Genomic DNA, 24,119 nt, shown 5'->3' with positions numbered 1-24,119 from the left:
ATATTTGTCTAATGGTGTTCCAATATAGCATCATAATAGGCACTATATGCCCACTGGATCTCATTTCAAGTCTTGTATTATCAAGCTTTTTATCACAATGTGTATTGCCCATGTATGTGTATCCTATATCGCAGTCCAAATGTCTTGTTTTAAAATGTTTACAAATAAGTGCCTCTCTTTTTTATCTTTAATTGGTTGTTGGTCTATTCATGTGCAGTTTGATCATACATCATTGGTTGTTGGTCTATTCATGTGCAGTTTGATCATACATCATTGGTTGTTGGTCTATTCATGTGCAGTTTGATCATACATCATTGGTTGTTGGTCTATTCATGTGCAGTTTGATCATACATCATTGGTTGTTGGTCTATTCATGTGCAGTTTGATCATACATCATTGGTTGTTGGTCTATTCATGTGCAGTTTGATCATACATCATTGGTTGTTGGTCTATTCATGTGCAGTTTGATCATACATCATTGGTTGTTGGTCTATTCATGTGCAGTTTGATCATACATCATTGGTTGTTGGTCTATTCATGTGCAGTTTGATCATACATCATTGATGTGATAAGATAACATGTTGTAAGATGAAATAGAGAAATGTGGAGGTGTATCAAATATTTATTCTTTAAAATAATCAAATTCATTCAAAAAATACATACCATTGCTTATCTTATAACTATTTGGTTAAAACATGATGATAAAGCATAAGCATTACCACTCAGGAAGGAATATAGCTGTTTTTTTGTGAAACATTTATTTGTGCCATTTTAGAGCATGTCATATGATGCAGCAAATCCTGTTTGCAAGTGCAAACCACAAAACTAGTTGCTGCAGAATGCTTCTGCTAATCTAACACACAATGTGTGCCAAGACCCTGCCGGAAAAACAAATTATTTTGTATTTTGTATCAAAGATACATTAGTTGTTTTTCAGAAAATACCAAAATGTTCCTCAAGATAAATTGTGACATCAAGTTGCATTAGAGATAAAATACACATAACCGTTCATCAACATAACAGGTACAGTATTGCACGTTTATAAACCTCTTAAGTAAATATTCTGAAAAAAATATAAACACAACATGTAAAGTGTTGGTCCCATGTTCCATGAGCTCAAATAAAAAATCCCAGAAATGTTCCATAATAAAAGGCCACTCTAAAATGTGCAGTTTTGTCACACAACACAATGCCACAGATGTCTCAGGTTTTGAGGGAGGGTGCAATTGGCATGCTGACTGCACCAGTGTCAACCAGAGCTGTTGCCAGATAATTTCATTTTAATTTCTCTACCATAAACTGGCCCGCCCATGGTTGCACCCTTGCCCAGTCATGTGAAATTCATAAATTAGGGCCTAATTTATTTATTTTAATTCACTGATTTCCTTATATGAACTGTAACTCAGTAACATTTTTGAAATTGTTGCATGTTGCGTTTATATTTTTGTTCAGTATATCTCCCGCAGAAACAGAAATTCAGGCAACAGAAACAGAATAGAAATAGAAAACATGTAAATCACAAGTATCAAAGTTAGCCCCCCAATCCACCAAGAGCTCCATTCTGACTTGAGATACACATAAAGCCCCAACAACACACAAAACCTAGTGTTGAAGGCAGTGTAAGATTTGCACCCAAGTTCATATTCATATTAGACAAGCAGTAAAAAGACTGTCCTAGGTAGCCATGGAAACTGTACAAATTTCAAAAGGTGAGGATTGGAAAATAGATCAATTCCATTTGAACTCGCTAGCTTCAAACATGGACAGAAATGTTGATAAAGTATGCATCCCAAATGGCACCATATTCCCTTTATAAGGCACTACAAAGAGAAGGCACTACAAAGAGAATAGAGTGCCATTTGGGACTCATTTTGGGACCTAAGGAAAATGAATAGGTAGCAACTCCCAGGTCAAAAGATTATCGTCAGGTCTTGTGGTTAGGTGTAGAAAGAGAACAAAAACAAAGGATATATTGTCCAGCAATGTCAGATACAAAAAGATAGCATGTAAGGTTTCTCCCAATTCAGTAGTTTCACTGCAACTGTGCAAGCATGACCTTAAAAGCACTGAGTAGCATTTAGTACTGTTACTGTACGTGTAAATAGAAAATATCAGGTATCATTCAAGTTTTACTATTAAATGGATTGTTCCCTTTGTCAATCATACTAGTATCATACTAACTTCAAATGATGGACATCTGATAACTAAAGCTAGATTACATTCAGTAAATTCATATTAAGTTCATCTTTCATATTTATAAAATGCCTTAAGGTGAGGCAGGAAAGGCACCAAGTCCTTCTTTTAGATAAAATACATTCCTTAAAAACATTCCCTGTAGCTACATGTATAGTAGCTAGCTCCTTGGCTGCTTGCTATTGTGACTACAATCTTGCCAGCATCTGATCTTATAAGAGCACAAAAACAGCTATAATCGTCTTACAACTCTATAGTATGTAGTGCTGAGCGATTAGTGCTTTTTGAGATTGGTTTGGTTTTGGTTCGATTAATAAAAAATAATCACGGTTTTCGATTTCTGTTTAGATCATTTCTTTAGACAGTAAATGCACTATGTGGGTTGAATTCTGTTACACAGAATAAAACAATTAATAAAGTTCCATGATGGTAGTGACTGCCCATGACTGCTTATCGCTTATTAACCATAATTTAATTACATTACTTTAATAAAATATTTCAGTTGTGTATATTATATTTAGTTTATTTGATTACTTTATTATTTCATTCCAAGTCATCATCTCATCTCTATAGAGCTGCTGCCTATGCTGTCTGACAAAATCACAATTTTAGTAGTTCTTCAAAGTAAATAAGATGTACATTTTATGACTGATGAATACAAACTAGGTCATTTAGATCATTTATTTTCAGGTAGAGATACCTCTCGATCGCGCGATCTTCTGTCTCTTCTCTCCGTCTGTGTCTGCCCCACACAGACTGGAAGTAGGCACGCAATGGATTATGGTCATTGTAGTTAATTACCACATTTCTGCGCTAAACTACGTAGAATATTGGCCTGTTGGAAACTACAACTCCCTACTACATCGCACAGTTCGGCTTGATCTGACTTATCTCTAGAGAAACTGCGCAATGAGCTCATAGAAAAAAACAGAACTAAATGGAATTCAAATAACTGAACCTACGACGGTCAATTAGTTGTTTAAAAAACATTTTTGTTAATCGCTCAGCACTAACAGTATGTGATCTATAAATCACATAATTTGCCTGTTTAGAATACAAGAGGTCTGTGGTGTGTCCTGAAACATATCTGATAGTTCAGTGTACGCAAACACTCTTAAGTGATCATCAGTCACTAAGAAACAGAGGGAGGTAATTTGCCTTTTGTGCCGAACGGTAGGAAAACTAAACACATAAGTGCAACCTTGCAAGTCATGCCAAACATGCTGAAGGAGAAAGATTGACTTAAGAGACGTCTGTAGACATTACTGGAATTCCACCCTGCCTGATTGCATTAAGACAACTCCCAATGTTGGCATTACCCTTCTATGGTGTAGATGGATTGTACGTGCGCACTGGTCCAATAACAGATTTTTTAAACCCTTTTTCAAGACATAAAATAATGAATGCACACATGACTGTAAGTCGCTTTGGATAAACGCCTCTGCTAAATGGCATATATTATTATATTATCAAGAGGGCAGAGAGTGAGAGCAGTGATCTCAGAGCACATTTGACCCTTCGTACCACAACAGTTCTGCAGCTCTTATGACAGAATGCAAGAATCATTGGGGTTTTTGGGGCTCTTGGGTTCATTGCCATTCGATGGATCTCCCTCCTCATCATCCACCGGGGAGCCTTCATCATGGGGCAGCCTTGGCCCGTCTCCCTCATCCAGCTCGAGCGTGTCGGCGCAGGCATCCTCATAGGCGCTGATGCTGTCTGTGTCGTTGTTCCTATCTGGGAAGATGTCGCGCCTGTTCTCCTCCTGACTGCTTCCTGGGGTCTGGCTACCCAGCGCCAACGGTCCAAAGGTCTTGTTGACCATCTTAGTGAACTTGGTGAAGCTGTCCTCTGCCCCTTCTCCTTCATCCTCAGAGTCCACAGAGGACCCCAGCCGGTCGACGTGGAGAGGAGGGGGCCGGGATGGACTGTCATAGGGCTGCTCCCCCCTCCCCTTTTTGAAGGATGAGGCGAGCAGCCCCCCAGCACTGGTCTCCGATGATAGCCCGTTGTTGGACCCGGGGCTCTCACTGTCCAATCGGATAATAGAGAGAGGTGCATCTTTGGCAGAATTGCCCTCATCCCTTGGTGCATCTCTGATTTGTTCCTGTGCTTCCTTTTTGATTTTCATTTCTTGTGCTTGTTGTCTAGCCATCTCCTCCTCCCGCTCCTGCTCCTTGACGAGTGTGTACACTGGTACTGCTGGAATGGTCTTCCTCTCCTGTGGAACAGTATGATATAACAGCTATATTAACCATTTTCACATAGTGCACTATATAGGGCGCCATTTGGGAGGCAAACCCTGTACAGACCTCAGTACAGCAGGGAAACAGGCAGGTGTTAAATCTTGAAGCACACAGAGACATTTATATTTTCATACCGTAAAACTAGATGCAAAATGTCAACAGGACACTCCAGGCTAGAGGTGGGTGATATGAAAACCAGATTCAACAAGTACAGTCGTATTATAATGACTTACATGGTCTGGGCTGTTACTATTACGAATATGAGTCCAACTCTCTGTCAAATACATTTTATAGCCTGTAGTACATCTTGTGCTACACTATCAATACATTCATAGGTCTATTTGCATGGTTTGAGGCTAGTTCGAAAATATACAGGTTAAGACAACGTCGGACCAGCACCGTTGCTAACTACCAGTACTGTTGTTAACTAGCATAGTTAGTCCCATTGTTGCAAAGTTATGGGATATTAGAAACCCGTTGTCTTAACCTGTAATTCTTCAACGTAGGTTTGAGTCATGGGCTGGGAAAGTAGCCAGGCCAATTGTCACATTACCGTTTCCCGATTACAATAGGAAACAAGCAGCGCCTGCATGTCTGTCAGTAAGTGGGCTGTGGGCAAGGCATCCTACTGCAAAGCAGAGTGCGTGCTGTGTACAAGGCCAATGCCATTTGACAGGACACACACACACACACAGCCTTGGGCCACACTGGACTTTCCCAACCACAAGACCATGCTGATGATGAGATGACCAAATGATTACGACCAAGATCTCTGAGTCACTGCAAATATTAATTTGTTTTAAAATCTGAGGTTTTTTAAAGTGAGGAGGATATAGACTGCCAGCTAGAATATATTGTTTAGCTCTTCTTAGGGCTTTAAAGGGATAATCCACCCCCAGAAATAAAAATCATGGAACTTTGGTGAAAACCTATCAGTTCGTAAAATAAAAATGTTCCCATCATTATCTTCCATCTGTGAAATCAGGAAATCGTGTAGGAAAGTTCTATATAAGGGCGGCAGGTAGCCTAGCGGTTAGATCGTTGGGACAGTAAACGAAAAGTTGCTTGTTCGAATACCTGAGCCGGCAAGGTGGACAAATCTACCATTCTGCCCTTGAGCAGCAACAGCTGTTCTCCGGGCGCCGATGACGTTGATTAAGGCAGGCCCCGCACCTCTCTGATTCAGAGGGGTTGGGTTGAATGCATTCAGTTGTGCAACTGACTAGGTATCCCCTTCTCGTCACTGGAGATGGGGGATATCCCATTTCATAACGTTTTTTAAACAATTAGCCTGCGCTCCAGATCGCCAAATGAGCCAATAAATGGTATGGGCATATATTTGTCTAGAACACATCCACCCATTTATATCGTCATGAGTATATATTTCGCTTAGACGTGCTCAATCTAAACAGTTTACCAAATTATTCAAATCAGTTTCTCCTTCAAGTCCCATCTCGCAATGTGCCCTGTGTCTCTGTGGGACATGTGGGAAGGGCTAATGTTGCCACAGCAACACACTCTACACTCGCTCTGGGCAGAGAAGAACTGCAAGCTGAACTCAGTGAGATAAGACTCCTAGATTGATAGTGTAGTTTGTTAGACAATTTTACAGCTAGCGAGCTAATTCACATGCTAATATTGACTTTGGTATTATTGTGTGTAGCTACATTTGCTAGCTAACTACCTAATTATTGTAGGTTTTGTAGTTGACTTGAGCTGCAACAGATTTTCACATGTTGCTACCAATGATTTATATATAAACTAGATGACAGAGAGGGGGCACTGTTCTAAAGCCCCCCAGCATTGTAAGAAGTATTTTGGAAGCTAGAGAAATGTATCTATTAATGTCTACATTTGTTTTTGCCACTTTTTTTCTATTACATACACCTTAATGCATACTTTTAAATTATATTATGTGAGCAAAACATAAAGTATATATTTTCCTATAATAAAATGTCCTTAAAGTATAATTGTCACAAAGTTCTAATGCTACTGTCCCCACTACAACAACAAAAATACCTGTACATTTGTCCTTGAAACATTTAATTGATGACTGCTTCTTCTGGGGAGTGCCAATATGACTGATCGGTGGCTTCAAAGCCTCTCATTGCCAATACATACTGTAGCATCAGCAATCTAGGGTTTGTATACATCATTGGTTGCTACCAACCTTGTTATAACGACAAAATGAAACTTGTTCACAAAAAATATTGTTTTCACATATTAGTGTTATTTAACACAGTTTAACATTGTTAATCCTAGGAATTGGTGGTTTGTACGGAAGTCCAGAGAGGACATATGAATAAAAAAAATATTCCGTTATGTCGAGATCACAACTTATTTATCTCATGATCACTACATAACAAAAGTTGTTTTGTCGAGATCACGAGAAAATCTTAAGCACCACGCATCATCCATACATTTATTCAAATGCACGATAACCACCTCATCAAGAAACCCTGTGGCTGCGTTGATCACAAATGCACTTGTGGGGCATTTAATCCCTAAACGATGCCTGACAGGCAGTGCTGTCTCCCAGGCTGCGTGCCGCCCCCAAGACTTCAGCCAATTTCACGCAAGGAACAACGCAGCTAACTGGGCTAGCCTCGTGAGCTAGCTAGTTAGCTACAGTGGGGAAAAAAAGTATTTAGTCAGCCACCAATTATGCAAGTTCTCCCACTTAAAAATATGAGAGAGGCCTGTAATTTTCATCATAGGTACACGTCAACTATGACAGACAAATTGAGGAAAAAAAATCAAGAAAATCACATTGTAGGATTTCTTATTAATTTATTTGCAAATGATGGTGGAAAATAAGTATTTGGTCACCTACAAACAAGCAAGATTTCTGGCTCTCACAGACCTGTAACTTCTTCTTTAAGAGGCTCCTCTGTCCTCCACTCGTTACCTGTATTAATGGCACCTGTTTGAACTTGTTATCAGTATAAAAGACACCTGTCCACAACCTCAAACAGTCACACTCCAAACTCCACTATGGCCAAGACCAAAGAGCTGTCAAAGGACACCAGAAACAAAATTGTAGACATGCAGCAGGCTGGGAAGACTGAATCTGCAATAGGTAAGCAGCTTGGTTTGAAGAAATCAACTGTGGGAGCAATTATTAGGAAATGGAAGACATACAAGACCACTGAAAATCTCCCTCGATCTGGGGCTCCACGCAAGATCTCACCCTGTGGGGTCAAAATGATCACAAGAACGGTGAGTAAAAATCCCAGAACCACATTCACCTAGTGAATGACCTGCAGAGAGCTGGGACCAAAGTAACAAAGCCTACCATCAGTAACACACTACGCCGCCAGGGACTCAAATCCTGCAGTGCAAGACGTGTCCCCATGCTTAAGCCAGTACATGTCCAGGCCCGTCTGATATTTGCTAGAGTGCATTTGGATGATCCAGAAGAGGACTGGGAGAATGTCATATGGTCAGATGAAACCAAAATATAACTTTTTGGTAAAAACTCAACTCGTTGTGTTTGGAGGACAAAGAATGCTGAGTTGCATCCAAAGAACACCATACCTACTGTGAAGCATGGGGGTGGAAACATCATGCTTTGGGGCTGTTTTTCTGCAAAGGGACCAGGACGACTGATCCGTGTAAAGGAAAGAATGAATGGGGCCACGTATCGTGAGATTTTGAGTGAAAACCTCCTTCCATCAGCAAGGGCATTGAAGATGAAACGTGGCTGGGTCTTTCAGCATGACAATGATCCCAAACACACCGCCCGGGCAACGAAGGAGTGGCTTCGTAAGAAGCATTTCAAGGTCCTGGAGTGGCCTAGCCAGTCTCCAGATCTCAACCCCATAGAAAATCTTTGGAGGGAGTTGAAAGTCTGTGTTGCCCAGCGACAGCCCCAAAACATCACTGCTCTAGAGGAGATCTGCATGGAGGAATGGGCCAAAATACCAGCAACAGTGTGTGAAAACCTTGTGAAGACTTACAGAAAACGTTTGACCTGTGTCATTGCCAACAAAGGGTATATAACAAAGTATTGAGAAACTTTTGTTATTGACCAAATACTTATTTTCCACCATAATTTGCAAATAAATTCATTAAAAATCCTACAATGTGATTTTCTGGATTTTTTTTCCTCATTTTGTCTGTCATAGTTGACATGTACCTATGATGAAAATTACAGGCCTCTCTCATCTTTTTAAGTGGGAGAACTTGCACAATTGGTGGCTGACTAAATACTTTTTTTCCCCACTGTAGGTAGTCTTGTTAGCTTGCTTGCTTGCTAGCTAGCTATCTTGTTATCTATGCTGGTTGTTAGCAGTGTTGCATAACTGATATGTGTATAATTATAAGGGACACTTCATGTTTGGTGGATATTAACATTTAAAGTGGGTGAGCTCCATTCCTGACAGGCTGATCAGATTCAATTTCAGCCTCAGAGGCTGATAAGTCAGGATGCTGCCTTGTAGGCCGTTTTATAGGTAAGGCTCCTTGCAGGCAGATTAGCTGTCAAAGTGCTTTAAAGGCAGATGCATATCTGATCCAGGGGGTGAGCTCTATAGAGCTCCACAGTGGACGTGTCATAATACCCATAAAACCTAGCGGTGAAACATGGAAATGGTTCCAATAGTTTTTTTACCATTCATTTCAGAACCACTTCAAACAACGTCTGTGTTTCATGTAGGCTTTCCTGCCGTGACGTTTTGATAAGTGTAAATCTCTCTCGGACAAGGTGACTTTTATCAATATAGCCGTGTCTATTAACTCAGATTCGAAAATGCTCATTAGCATCAAAGTAGACATAATGCAAGACTACAAATCCTTGCAAACTCCTGAATGTCATCTCTAGCTGACACCTTTGCTGTCAGCTAGCCAGCTATAGCTACCTTAATCCAAAACGAAAGATATTTAACATTTTCATATTTTATTTAACTAATATTTGTGGCTTATTTATGCATTTGGTCTTGTACAAAATACTATCCTAGTAGCAGTCAGATATTTACAATGTGCCATGAATACTTGGCTACTTGATATTAGTAACATACCCTTATTTTACCAGATCATTTTCTCCTTCAGCCAGTGGAGGTCTATATTTAATCCCTTATAATTTCTGCCAACTACAGTGAGGGAAAAAAGTATTTGATCCCCTGCTGATTTTGTACGTTTGCCCACTGACAAAGACAGTCTATAATTTTAATGGTAGGTTTATTTGAACAGTGAGAGACAGAATAACAACAATAAAATCCAGAAAAACATGTCAAAAATTGTATAAATTGATTTGTATTTTAATGAGGGAAATAAGTATTTAACCCCTCTGCAAAACATGACTTAGTACTTGGTGGCAAAACCCTTGTTGGCAGTCACAGAGGTCAGACGTTTCTTGTAGTTGGCCTCCAGGTTTGCACACATCTCAGGAGGGATTTTGTCCCACTCCTCTTTGCAGGTCTTCTCCAAGTCATTAAGGTTTCGAGCCTGACGTTTGGCAACTCGAACCTTCAGCTCCCGCCACAGATTTTCAATGGGATTAAGGTCTGGAGACTGGCTAGGCCACTCCAGGACCTTAATGTGCTTCTTTTTGAGCCACTCCTTTGTTGCCTTGGCCGTGTGTTTTGGGTCATTGTCATGCTGGAATACCCATCCACGACCCATTTTCAATGCCCTGGCTGAGGGAAGGAGGTTCTCACCCAAGATTTGACGGTACATGGCCCCGTCCATCGTCCCTTTGATGCGGTGAAGTTGTCCTGTCCCCTTAGCAGAAAAACACCCTCAAAGCATAATGTTTCCACCTCCATATTTGACAGTGGGGATGGTGTTCTTGGGGTCATAGGCAGCATTCCTCCTCCTCCAAACACGGCGAGTTGAGTTGATGCCAAAGAGCTCCATTTTGGTCTCATCTGACCATAACACTTTCACCCAGTTCTCCTCTGAATCATTCAGATGTTCATTGGCAAACTTCAGACGGGCATGTATATGTGCTTTCTTGAGCAGGGGGACCTTGCGGGCGCTGCAGGATTTCAGTCCTTCACGGCGTAGTGTGTTACCAATTGTTTTCTTGGTGACTATGGTCCCAGCTGCCTTGAGATCATTGACAAGATCCTCCCGTGTAGTTCTGGGTTGATTCCTCACCATTCTCATGATCATTGCAACTCCACGAGGTGAGATCATGCATGGAGCCCCAGGCCGAGGGAGATTGACAGTTCTTTTGTGTTTCCTCCATTTGCGAATAATCGCACCAACTGTTGTCACCTTCTCACCAAGCTGCTTGGCGATGGTCTTGTAGCCCATTCCAGCCTTGTGTAGGTCTACAATCTTGTCCCTGACATCCTTGGAGAGCTCTTTGGTCTTGGCCATGGTGGAGAGTTTGGAATCTGATTGATTGATTGCTTCTGTGGACAGGTGTCTTTTATACAGGTAACAAACTGAGATTATGAACACTCCCTTTAAGAGTGTGCTCCTAATCTCAGCTCGTTACCTGTATAAAAGACACCTGGGAGCCAGAAATCTTTCTGATTGAGAGTCAAATACTTATTTCCCTAATTAAAATGCAAATCAATTTAAAAAAAATTTGACATGCGTTTTTCTGGATTTTTGTTGTTGTTATTCTGTGTCTCACTGTTCAAATAAACCTACCATTAAAATTATAGACTGATCATTTGTCAGTGGGCAAACGTACAAAATCAGCAGGGGATCAAATACTTTTTTCCCTCACTGTATATGAATGAGGTGAAATCTATTTAAATGTATGGTGTCAGAATGCACTGCTGTATTAAAGCAATTCAGAACAAATTTGTTGACATCTTCTGTTGCAGATTCAAAGCCAGATTAACTCATTGCAGAATGTATCCACAATCATGAATGAATAAGCATATTTATTTGACAAGAATGCACCTAGACCTCCATTAATCACGTCAAACACCTGAACTCCAGCAATTACATTGTTTTAAAGAAATGAAAATAGCAAACAATGCATACATACAGTGCCTTGCAAAAGTATTCATCCCCCTTGGCGTTTTTCCTATTTTGTTGCATTACAACCTGTAATTTAAATTGATTTTTATTTGGATTTCATGTAATGGACATACACAAAATAGTCAAAATTGGTGAAGTGAAAAAAATTACTTTTCAAATAAATAACAAAAAAGTGGTGCGTGCATATTTATTTACCCCTTTTGCTATGAAGCCCCTAAATAAGACCAGGTGCAACCAATTACCTTCAGAAGTCACATAATTAGTTAAATAAAGTGTAACATGATCTCAGTATATATACACCTGTTATGAAAGGCCCCAGAGTCTGCAACACCACTACGCAAGGGCACCACCAAGCAAGCGGCACAATGAAGACCAAGGAGCTCTCCAAACAGGTCAGGGACAAAGTTGTGGAGAAGTACAGATCAGGGTTGGGTTATAAAAAAAAGATCAGAAACTTTGAACATCCCACGGAGCACCATTAAATCCATTATTAAAAAATTTAAAGAATATGGCACCACAACAAACCTGCCAAGAGAGGGCCGCCCACCAAAACTCACAGACCAGGCAAGGTGGGCATTAAATCAGAGGCAACAAAGAGACCAAAGATAACCCTGAAGGAGCTGCAAAGCTCCACAGCGGAGATTGGAGTATCTGTCCATAGGACCACTTTAAGCCGTACACTCCACAGAGCTGGGCTTTATGGAAGAGTGACCAGAAAAAAATCATTGCTTAAAGAAAAAAATAAGCAAACACGTTTGGTGTTTTGCCAAAAGCCATGTGGGAGACTCCCCAAACATACAGAAGAAGGTACTCTGGTCAGATGAGACTAAAATTGAGCTTTTTGGCCATCAAGGAAAATGCTATGTCTGGCGGAAACCCAACACCTCTCATCACCCTGAGAACACCATCCCCACAGTGAAGCATGGTGGTGGCAGCATCAAGCTGTGGGGATGTTTTTCCATCGGCAGGGACTGTGAAACTGGTCAGAATTGAAGGAATGATGGGATGGCGCTAAATACAGGGAAATTCTTGAGGGAAACCCGTTTCAGTCTTCCAGAGATTTGAGTCTGGGTCACCTTCCAGCAGGACAATGACCCTAAGCATACTGCTAAAGCAACACTTGAGTGGTTTAAGGGGAAACATTTAAATGTCTTGGAATGGCCTAGTCAAAGCCCAGACCTCAATCCAATTGAGAATCTGTGGTTTGACTTAAAAGATTTCTGTACATCAGCGGAACCCATCCAACTTGAAGGAGCTGGAGCAGTTTTGCCTTGAAGAATGGGCAAAAATCCCAGTGGCTAGATGTGCCAAGCTTACAGAGACATACCCCAAGAGACTTGCATCTGTAATTGCTGCAAAAGGTGGCTTTACAAAGTATTGATTTTTTTGGGGGGGTGAATAGTTATGCACGCTCAAGTTCAGTTTTTTTGTCTTATTTCTTGTTTGTTTCACAATAAAACATATTTTGCATCTTCAAAGTGTTGGCATGCGGTGTAAATCAAATGATACAAACCCTCCAAAAATCAAATTTAATTCCAGGTTGTAAGGCAACAAAATAGGGAAAATGCCAAGGGGGGGTGAATACTTTCGCAAGCCACATCTGACTTGAAGTAATTATATTCATCAATGCCACAAAGCTGGCACATCGAGGAGCACCATATGAACTATTATTACTATCGGAGAGCGCACAGATTATTCTGCTTTTCTCTTATTGGAATTAGATCAGCACAAATAACACAACATGTAAAACAGAATATTGTGATTTTTGGTGGGTGAGTTACAAACGAAGATACAACTGGATGTGTAAGGTAGGTTTAATATAAATACTAGGTCAACTCCAGCAGACTGAGAAACACACTTAAGACTCATAACAAGGAAGCCATGCCTAAACGCAACTCTATCAACAGCCTTCTTGTCAATTTAACAGGTCAATGTTGCTGCTGTCAATTGTGAGCAGCACATTTACCACTGCATTCAATCTGAACCCCAGAATAAGCAGGACAGCATTACTCAGGTAACAAAAAGTTAGCAAAAACAGTACAGCACAACACTTTTAAAATGTGTTACTGAGTCTAGATGTTATCAAATCAGGAGAAGAACAAGTGAAGGAAGCAGCGTAGGGAAAATGGGTGAAGGTAGATAAGATGGAGAGTTCCAAAGTGTCCGAAGTTGAGGGACCATGGGGCATAAAAGGCAGTGTGGAATAAGGGGTAGCTAGAGGGATGGTTGGCCATGGAATAAACATCAAATTGGGTGCTGGTGTGCTTCTGCATCCCTTATAGGTTGTTGCCACAAATATCCAGCCCATGTCCAGTTATACGCGGGGTCTCAGCGTGTGTCCCTCGACATCATTCCGTCACAGTTGCAGCATTCAAATCGTGGTCAATTTGTGTCTGTGAATCACAAAATTAAAAACAATGAGTGATCACAGCATTTCCACCAATTGAGCCATACACAATAAAACTTAAGCATTGATGACAGCATTTTGTTGACAACATAGTGGTTTACACCATGTCTACTGTGTGTGAAAGATGGAAGAATCTTACCCCAGCTGTAGGTCCATTTGAGTGTGTGGTCACTTAGGCCTACACATCAACCAGTACTGGGACCATTGGAGACTTGGGATGCTTGCTCTCAAAGTGCTGCTTGAATGTCTTCAGGTCTGCATCTATAAAAGGTGAAAGACAAAATGGAGGAAGTTAATTTGTGGTTTAGATTGAATTCAAAGTGAACACAAATGATAAACTAAGCAATATGATGAAACACACTACTACACATATGAAAGACTGTACCACACAGGCTAGTACAATAGCCGACACATGGAGAGGAACCTAAAGGCACATACAGTACCAACCAACACCACTTTCCCGATAGACAGGGCAGGTGTGGACCAGTGCTGCCTTGGCTGTAGTCTTCTGGCCCGCAGCTGCTCCCTTCTTAGCAGCTGCCTTGGCATCAGTCAACAAGTTCCACTTCCACTTGAGAGTGGAGTATGCGTTATATATCAATACCCCCCCCCCCCCAGATTGTACCCGTAGTGAATAATGAATTAAAAGGGTGGACATCTCCAGATCTGAGTGGCAGGAGTGTGTATAAGCTTTTGTTCCAGCCGAGCTCATGCCTAATTACAAATCATAGCCTATCGCCGTGAATTCGTCATGTTGATTATTTAAGTCAGGTGTTGGAGCTGGGCTGGGACAAAACCCTTCACACACTCCTTCTCTTCAGGACTTGCTGCAATGACTGAAACAGACCAAAGCAGGAGAATAGTGTTCCATGTCGAAACAGCTTGCCTAGTTGAGAGGTGATAAGACCCATTGGTTCTGGAATACAGAAGGTGCAAATAAAGTTAATAATTATACTTAAAAACAAACCAATTATTTAAAAACCCACCATAGCTTGGAGGACTAAATAAGGTTACATAACCTTGCCTACTAGTTATACTAATGATCTGCTGTCTAGAGGGAAAACAGCAAACAAATCAATGTCTCCCCGCAGTAAAGTAAGCACACTTGACAAAAGAGAGGATGCTAATCAGTCCATCTCTGAAACCTCTCAAAAAGCCAGACCAAAATAATACTGCTAGCTAGGGTAGCTACAAGTCAAGTAGTACCCACAGACACAAACAAACATGATCTAGAATGCTAGTTTACCCATGTAAGTTAGCTAGCTAGTTAAATAGCAAGCTAAACTGTTGGTTCATAAAAGCTAAACTCGTTTTTATGAATTTCTCATGCATTTAAATGGCTAGCCAAATAGACTGCTAATGTAGCCATCTAGCCAGGCTAATGTTTGTTAACTAGCTAACCATGAGCTAGCTAGCTAGATAACAGGTATTGTGTACATTCTTTACTTGCCCAATACAGTTCACAGACTTGTCCATTAAACACATTTTGCCAATTTAGCTAACATTAGATAGAATCTCTGGATAAACTTACTCTTGCCTCGATTCGGCAGTCTCGTCCAGATCATCATGGCCCTGGTAAGTGATGTGAAGCTTGAGACGGGCATTTGTAGTTCTGTATGATAGCCACATAAGCCGCTAATTAGCATTTCATTTTGGGGGGGTAAATACAGGCGAATATATTGATAAACGTCACCTTGTCAGAGAGAGATTTACACGGTTATCAAAACGTCACACCAGGGTAAGCCTACAGGAAACACAGCCCTTATTTGAAGTGTTTCTAAAATGGCAGAAAAATTGTAGAAAAAAGATTGGAACCATTTCTGTGTTTGACCGCCAGGTTTTATGGGTATTATGATTCATACTGTGGTACTCCATTCCTGGCAGGCTTATCAGATTCAATAGCAGCCTCAGAGGCTGATAAGTCAGGATGCTGCCTTGTAGACTGTCTGCAAAGAGCCTTACATATAAAAAAGCCTACAAGGCAGCATCCTGACATCAGCCTCTGAGGCTGCTATTGAATCTGATCAGCCTGTCAGGATTGGAGCTCACCCACTCTGTACATTTTATATTATCCATAAAACATGAAGTGTCCCTTACAATTATACACATATCAGTTATGCAACCTAACAACCAGCACGGGCTTCCCGAGTGGCGCAGCGGTCTAAGGCACTGTATCGCAGTGCCTGAGGCGTCACTACAGACCCGGGTTGAATCCCAGGCTGTCACAACCGGCCGTGACCGGGAGTCCCATAGGGCGGCGCACAATTGGCCCAACGTCGTCCGGTTAGGGGAAGGTTTCGCCAGGGGGGCTTTACTTGGCATATCGCGCTCTAGCGACTCCTTGTGGCGGGCCAGGCTCCTGCAGGCTGACTTTGGTTGTCAGTTGGACAGTGTTTCCTCCGACACATTGGTGCGGCTGGCTTCCGGGTTAAGCTGGCAGGTGTTAAGGAGCGCGGTTTGCCTCTCCCGAGCCTGTTGGGGAGTTGCAGCGATGAGACAACATCGCAATTGGATATCATGAAATTGGGGAGAAAAGGTAATAAAAATAAACTAACAACCAGCAAAGAAAACTAGATAGTTAGCTGTCTAGCTAACAAGACTGCCAAGTTAGCTGCATTGTTGCTTGCATGCGATTGGTTGTGGTCTTGGGGGTGGCATGTTGTCAGGCCTCATTCAGGGCTTAAATCCCCCACGAGCTCTTAGCGCAAGGTAATGGACATTTAGCTTGCTAACATTCTAACTTACAAACTGATAATGAGCTCCAAACACAAATGAAAGCATGAAATAATCAATAAAAACATATGCTGATCCACCATGGGCTCTTCCGCCTCAGCCATACCCTCAATCTATTATCAGTAAGTCTCAACAAAACAACTTTTGTTATGTCATGACCATGAGACAACCATCTCGTGATCGACAAAACAACTTTTGTTATGTAGTGATCATGAGATAAATAAATAGTGATCGACATAACGTGGGAATAATTTTTTCATCCATATGTCCTCTCTGGACCTCCGTAGGTTTGGGGTGGATTGTCCCTTTTAATTGCAAACAGACGACTCCATTCCAATCTGCCACAAGCCTCAGTAGCAGATAACGACCAGATAGCTCTGACTTTGCTGATAGCTATTTTGAGGAAAAGTGTATTTACTATGCATATGATGTGGTTGTCCCACCTAGCTGTCTTAAGATGAATGCCCTAACTGTAAGTCGCTCTGTATAAGAGCGTCTGTTAAATGACTAAAATGTAAATGTAAAATGTAATGTAAATGTAACCCGGAGTGAAATGTGTACATCTTCTACTGTGCTGTGTGCTGCTCTCGTTAGAGTACAAAATGTACTCCACCTGACTTTAGTCAACATGTAGCAAGCATAACACCTTTATCAAACATATCCTTTGGGACAGAACAAATATCTGTCAATCATTTACATTGCCCTATTTTAGGAATGGTAATGTACACATACACACCCCGCACACTGAGAATAACAGCTATGGTGGGAGGAAAAGGAACGAGTTACGCAACCAACCAGAGCTGGCATGAAACAACAAGCTATTAGTCACTCTTTATTTTTAAATTTTAGTCATTTAGCAGAGGCTCTTATCCAGAGCGACTTACAGTAGCAATTCGAGTTAAGTGTCTTGCTCAAGAGCGCATCGATTGTTTTTTCACCTAGTCGGCTCGGGGATTCGTTCCAGCGACCTTTCGGTTACTGACCCAACACTCTTAACCGCTAGGCTTCCTGCTGTGCATATGTCCAAAACCAGGAAACCTGCTGTACTTGTGCCTCTCTCTGTATGATTATGTAAGCCCCACCTCCTCATACTTCATTACCTCTTTTAGCCTCTCCACCTCCTGCATCAGAGAGCTGACCATGTCCTCCAACTTCCTCTTGGCTTCTCTCTCTTGCGCCAACTCCTACAAATACAGAAAGACACATCAATTTATGACCCAATGCAGCTGAGGGTAGTGAACTGTTTTAGAGCAGTGGTTCTCTAACGGTAGGTTGGGACCCACAGTTTGGTCACAGGAAATTGCACATTCCTACTATAAAACATTGTTTTGCTCCTCTAGGATCTTTTTACATGTACATTAGATTTTGGTAATTTAGTAGATGCTCTTATCCAGAGTGACTTACAGTCAGTGCATTTAACTAAGGTAGGTAAGACAACCACATTTCACAGTCATTGCAAGTGTGTATGACTGGGTGTACCATGGTGGCGTGGCTGGCCTCTCTCTGGGCCTCGGCCAGCATCTCCTCGGCCCCCTCCAGGGCGTCCTGCAGAACGTCCACCTGGAACAACACAGTCTCCCGCTGCAGCTCCAGCCCACGCAGCTCCTGCAACACATCGTCGTAGTTCGCCTGCAGGTCGAGCTGACAAACACAGGCATATCCGTGGGAAGATCCAATTAGTCATCATGCTCACAACAAACACAGGCATGGCAGTGGGCAGCTTCATCTAGTCACACTAACAACAATACTGGTTTAATGTTGTGACATGTAATTTCATATTCAACTGTTGGATATTGCTTCATGGAGATTACATTTTTTGATAGCTATTTCTGGTCTATGGTCCTCCTTTTCTGTCATACCAGGTTTTCTTTGTATGGCAACACGTTGCTGGCATGACAACACATAATTGCACTGGAGCAAAATTATTTATTCCTGGGTTATTTTGTGTGAGTTTCATAAAGAGTATGCACCATCTGAATATGCAGCACATGCTGTTAGAATGTCTAATTTCACATCCAGTAGAACTGGTTATACTGCTCAAATATGAGAAAAGGTATTCTGCAAAACATCCTCATTAAAAAGGCTTGTGCAGATAATCACCCTCTCAGGGAGTTCCATCATCAGTTCCTGATCCTCCTCAGACTGCTGGAGTGAACAAGACAAAGAGAAAGGTCAACAACACTCAAACAAGTAATATAATAAGAAGTTCTAGCATACTCTAAGTATGTTTCATAGCACTGATAGAATCAGAGGTAATCATGTTTAAATGTCAGATCACTGTAGGTCTACATCCCAAACCACACCCTATTCCCTATATAATACAATACTTTTGACCAGAGCCCTATGGGGAATAGGATGCCATTTGGGACACAACCTAAATATACCAGTAGCTTCATCCATTACTCTTATTATACCTGACTCCCACTTCTCCTCTTGAGGGTCCCCCCTCTGCTGTCACTGCGTGTCAGACGCCTGGCCGAACTCTCCTTCTGACAAAAGAATAAAAGACATGTCAGACATGTCAGACAGACCCAAAATACTGTCTACAAAACCATGTGGGAATAACTGTTAGCACACTTTTTACATTGTTCCCACATCCCAGTCAGCTGGTATACACAGAGTGTACCTAACATTATGAAAACTTTCCTAATATTGAGTTGCACCCCCTTTTGCCTTCAGAACAGCCTCAATTTGTCAGGGCATGGACTCTACTAGGTGTCGAAAGCCTTCCACAGGGATGCTAGCCAGGGTTTCCGTTAGCCAGTAAATGGCTTTTGGACGATTTTTTTTTTTTTTTACAAGCCAATAAAATTGTTGTCGGCCAAATTGTCCAGGAGAAAAAGAAAAACCATTGCAAAATAACGCTTTTTATTCATTGATGGAAATACAAGTCGATGAGCTCCAACTTCAAAGGCAAATATACTTAATAGGATAATAAATCCTCAAGCTGTTTGGAAATTAGTGTCGGGTGTGTTTCTATTTTTACTCACGTTAAAGACGCAAGGTCCTCATAAGGGACTTCAGCTAAGTGTACCCTAACAGGGCAAAATTGACGAAGATTACGTGATTATCCCTGTTTCTAGTGTGCCCGCCGAAAGGGGATTCTTTCTCCAAAACAGAGTAAGGACGGCCTCGAGGACAAAGTAACGAGGCTGATGCGCATAGTAAGCTGATCCAAGGAGTTGGGACAGTTTTGACTTCACGACAGCTCACTTTGAGCAGGCTAAGGTCCGCCTCAAACGTAAGTAAATTAGAGGCAAATTATTGTGTTCGTCAGGCCCAGTCCTAGCAGTTCTGCTGCCGCCCTAGGCAACATCAACATATGCCGCCCATGTGTCATGTATAGTATAAAGATATGGAATGAATTGATAGACTACAGTAATTATGTGTATCATGCACAATTGGTGCATTTCAGTTGAGGTTATTCAGTAGCACTTGCAAACGAAACATCGTTGCCAACTATTCACATCGGACAGTTACAATGTTGCAATCACTAGGCAGCCAACTGCCTATAGTAGGAAACGGAGTTGTTATCAATAAGCCATGTATATCACACGACACGTGTCACGTGCTTTCATAAATCCATGGCGCAGCCCTGGTTTCACAGGAGCATTGTAAAATAAGCTCTCTCAATTAACCAACCAAATTTCATTTATTTACATATCGAATTTGATTGTCCAACATCAGTTTTATAATTTCTACATTTTGTGGCCACCAAAGAGTGTCCTCTTTCCACTGCTGTGGTGCTGAATCGCAGCGGGAATGGCGAGTGGTGCGAGCCGGCCCGGTCATGGCTAGAAGGGACCCAACTTTTGTCAAATGAACGTCAAGTTACGTCTTCTGTGATGATCAATCTAATGAGTGGCCTTCCCACTGCTATTGAATATTACCTACATGTTTTCACAAAACGTACATACATTTAAGGGAAAGGCTTGATAATGATGGTTTTTGTGTTGTGCCCACAATCGGTTGAGACAGGGTGGGTGTCATGGTTTGGCTGATAAATCTACTAAAATGGGAATACAATTGATATTTTAACTTTCAAATGGTACCGCAAAGATGAGACGGTTGACTTGAATGGGAACATCTGTTTTAAATTATACTGTTATTCCTCCATAGGAAACCTAATGAAATCATAGAAATATAGACAATAGAATAGACATGAGCATTTAAGTTGACATTCAATGGTGGGTGGACCGATGGTCATCTTTGTGGTAGTAATTAGAAGTTACAATTTCAATTCAATGTCAATGGTTTACTAGCTAAATTGCAGTGAGTGGTCTGAAGGGATAGGTCCATTCTATGATTTATATATTTATGATTGAAAAGTCACCCACCCTGTATTCAAGAGCATGTTGTGTCTCAATTGATGGCAAGCACAGCAACCTCAGATGATGTGAAATAGGGTCTAAGCTACAAAATACACTACCGTTCAAAAGTTTGGGGTCACTTAGAAATGTCCTTGTTTTCGAAAGAAAAGCAATTTTGTTGTCCATTAAAATGATCAGAAAAACAGTGTAGACATTGTTAATGTTGTAAATAGCTATTGTAGCTGGAAACGGCTGATTTTTAATGGAATATCTACATAGGCGTACAGAGGCCCATTATTAGCAACCATCAGTCCTGTGTTCCAATGGCACGTTGTGTTTGCTAATCCAAGTTTATCATTTTAAAAGGCTAATTGATCATTAGAAAACCCTTTTGCAATTATGTTAGCACAACTGAAAACTGTGCTGATTAAAGAAGCAATAAAACTTCTTGAGACTAGTTGAGTATCTGGAGCATCAGCAATTGTAGGTTCGATTACAGGCACAAAATGGCCAGAAACAAATAACTTTCTTCTGAAACTTGTCAGTCTATTCTTGTTCTGAGAAATGAAGGCTATTCCATGCGAGAAATTGCCAAGAAACTGAAGATCTCGTACAACACTGTGTACTACTCCCTTCACAGAACAGTGCAAACTGGCTCTAACCAGAATAGAAAGAGGAGTGGGAGGCCCCGGTGCACAACTGAGCAAGAGGACAAATACATTAGTGTCTAGTTTGAGAAACAGATGCCTCACAGGTCCTCAACTGGCAGCATAATTAAATAGTACCCTCAAAACACCAGTCTCAATGTCAACAGTGAAGAGGCGACTCCGGGATGCTGACTTTCTAGGCAGCGTTGCAAAGAAAAAGCTATATCTCAGACTGGCCAATAAAAAGAAAAGATTAAGATGGGCAAAAGAACAGACACTGGACTTGGCAATTTCTCGCATGGAATAGCCTTCATTTCTCAGAACAAGAGTAGACTGACGAGTTTCAGAAGAAAGTTATTTGTTTCTGGCTATTTAGAGCCTGTAATCGAACCCACAATTGCTGATGCTCCAGATACTCAACTAGTCTCAAGAAGGCCAGTTTTATTGCTTCTTTAAAATCAGCACACCAGTTTTCAGCTGTGCTAACATAATTGCAAAAGGGTTTTCTAATGATCAATTAGCCTTTTAAAATGATAAACTTGGATTAGCAAACACAACGTGCCATTGGAACACAGGACTGATGGTTGCTGATAATGGGCCTCTGTAGATATTCCATTAAAAATCAGCTGTTTCCAGCTTACTATAGCCATTTACAACATTAACAATGTCTACACTGTATTTCTGATGAATTTGATGTTATTTTAATGGACTAAAAAATTGCTTTTCTTTCGAAAACAAGGACATTTCTAAGTGACCCCAAACTTTTGAACGGTAGTGTATGTGAATATGAAAACAATCAGAAATCCGTTTTTAGATAACTGACTTTAAAGGTTTAAAAATTCAATTTTTTCAATAAATAATCCAATAGTTTGAAAACAATGATATCAAACTCAACCATTTACATTTCCCAGTGATGAAGAAATGGATGTCTCATGGTATGGTGGCGTATGCAAAATGGGTCAACTTTGAGCACCTTTATTTCCTGAATGTTTTGTCATTCAGGTCCAAAAAGTCACTTTCTGACTACTTCTTCCATGGGCAAACATGTATGGAAGGTTTTGTTGAAATCAAAAGGAATGCTGTCAAAAAGAGATTGAATTAAAATGGATTTAGGCCTTCCCTTAGGCTACATATCAACACAACTTTGCAAACATCTAGGTCCAGTTCTTATGGACTGTAAGTCTACAGTACTCTACCAATGATGAAAAATAATTAGATAAATTTATGAACCACTGATGACTGAATTCTAACTACATTAGTCAAGCAATGTGTCATCCCTATTCTAACGAAGTAGCCATACCTTTTTTACTTGTGCCCTAATGGGAGACACTAGACAGATTAGAAGCTTCTTCTTCTTCTGTGGGTTTTATGGCGGACTACATCCCAAAATTGTCACAGATTAGAAGCCTGTTTTATCTGGTGTTTTAAGTAGCTAGCTAAACGTAAAGCCTTTGAAGGCAATTCAGTTGTGCGTAGGCTGGCTACAATGTAATACTGTTCGAAAGGAAGTCATTGTAACAATGTTACCGTTTTCCCTCAGTGAAATTGAGACAATGTAACACCGCATGCTACAGTAACATTGGAGTGAGAGTCTAAATGAAAATGAGTAGGCTACAAAACAGTAAAAAACAAAGTAAACACCTTAAAAATATAAACACATGCAGTGGCTTACTGTAAAGCTTGAGGATGAATCTTCTCGACTGTAACCACTGTAGCCTAGTAATGTCAAATTAGACTCTATAAAAATAGATAATAGCCTACAGATAATAGACTGCATGACTCTTGTAAATGTCGCAATACGATTGCGACGTGATTGCTCGACGCTCACCTCCTTGATAATGTTGCGAAGTGACTCATCTTCACTCACTCCGCGAGAAAGCTTCCTTCTTCTCGGTGACCCGTCTCTTTCCAAAGTCCCGGAATGCATTTTTCTAGTAACCTACGATACACAAAAAATATAAATCCTGTTCTTAAGAACTAGATGATATGAGTACTGTAGTCAACGAGTAATGTTTTGTTTTGTGCGGATGAAGGGATCGCGACAGAATGAACTGACGCCCAGATTGTGGGCGGAACGTTTTATTCCATGGGTTGCCTCCCAATGACGTATATAAACCATGGATTGCTATAGCTACACTATGTTTTGGCCATGGAGTGGTTTTGAAACCACCGGTCGCCCATATTGGCACTCCTCAGAAAAGCAGTCTATTTTTATGTTTAGCTCATGTATAAGTATGCATTAAGGTGTCTGTAATAGAATAAACATGGCAAAAACAAATGTAGACATTACTAAATGAATTTATATAGCTTCCAAAATATGTTTTATAACGGTGGGGGAGTGCCAAGATGGAGGTGGAATATATTAAGAGTAAATATGGATTGCTGCAGAAGGAAATTAATTGAACATGAAGAGAGTGAGGATGAATTAACTGTGGTGGCAGGTGCGGTGAAGAATGCAGAGTTTGAGCCTTGTCCCGATGGTGATAAAGATGTTTTTTTGCCCAGTGGGAGTGAGATTTTTGGAGAGAATGGATGCTTGCCTTCTGGCTGATCCATATGTTGTGTCAGGTTGGGGTGGAGAAGAGGTTGGGGAATGTTGGGTTGGTGAAAGTGACTCGAAGTGGAATCGTGTTGTTTTTTT

The 24,119-nt window shown here is 41.0% G+C and overlaps 1 protein-coding gene across 3 annotated transcripts; it reads right to left on the bottom strand.

The window, feature by feature from the left end:
* Window positions 1-604: 604 nt before the first annotated feature.
* LOC311133499 (uncharacterized protein) lies at window positions 605-23,559 on the bottom strand. 3 transcript variants are annotated; one of them, XM_084166991.1, is made up of 6 exons: window positions 23,307-23,559; window positions 18,936-19,010; window positions 18,622-18,666; window positions 18,001-18,162; window positions 17,622-17,705; window positions 605-4,414 (listed from the first exon to the last, which is right to left on the bottom strand). In XM_084166991.1, exons 1-6 carry the CDS (start codon window positions 23,403-23,405, stop codon window positions 3,737-3,739), a joined length of 1,143 nt encoding a protein of 380 aa, XP_084023117.1. In that variant the 5' UTR covers window positions 23,406-23,559; the 3' UTR covers window positions 605-3,736. The 3 variants fall into 3 exon arrangements, with proteins under 3 accessions (XP_084023117.1, XP_084023118.1, XP_084023116.1); XM_084166992.1 differs by having other exon boundaries at window positions 18,936-19,007; window positions 23,307-23,524; XM_084166990.1 differs by lacking the exon at window positions 23,307-23,559 and adding an exon at window positions 23,151-23,294.
* Between the last annotated feature and the right edge of the window lie 560 nt (window positions 23,560-24,119).

Source organism: Coregonus lavaretus (assembly GCF_964263955.1).
Source record: "Coregonus lavaretus genome assembly, chromosome: 8".
Taxonomy (NCBI): domain Eukaryota; kingdom Metazoa; phylum Chordata; class Actinopteri; order Salmoniformes; family Salmonidae; genus Coregonus; species Coregonus lavaretus.
Note: the sequence above shows the minus strand (reverse complement) of the source record. Positions and strands in the feature narration are given on the sequence as shown.

Bases quoted from the DNA above. Each gene is read 5' to 3' on its own strand.
- LOC311133499 (XM_084166990.1), bottom strand. From the start codon at position 23,255: ATGCAGTCTATTATCTGTAGGCTATTATCTATTTTTATAGAGTCTAAT. The intron at 18,163-18,621 runs GTGATTATCTGC...TGTGTTTGTCAG, and splicing joins TGATGGAACTCCCTGAGAGG to CTCGACCTGCAGGCGAACTA. The intron at 4,415-17,621 runs GTAATGAAGTAT...ACTGTTCCACAG, and splicing joins AGGTGGAGAGGCTAAAAGAG to GAGAGGAAGACCATTCCAGC.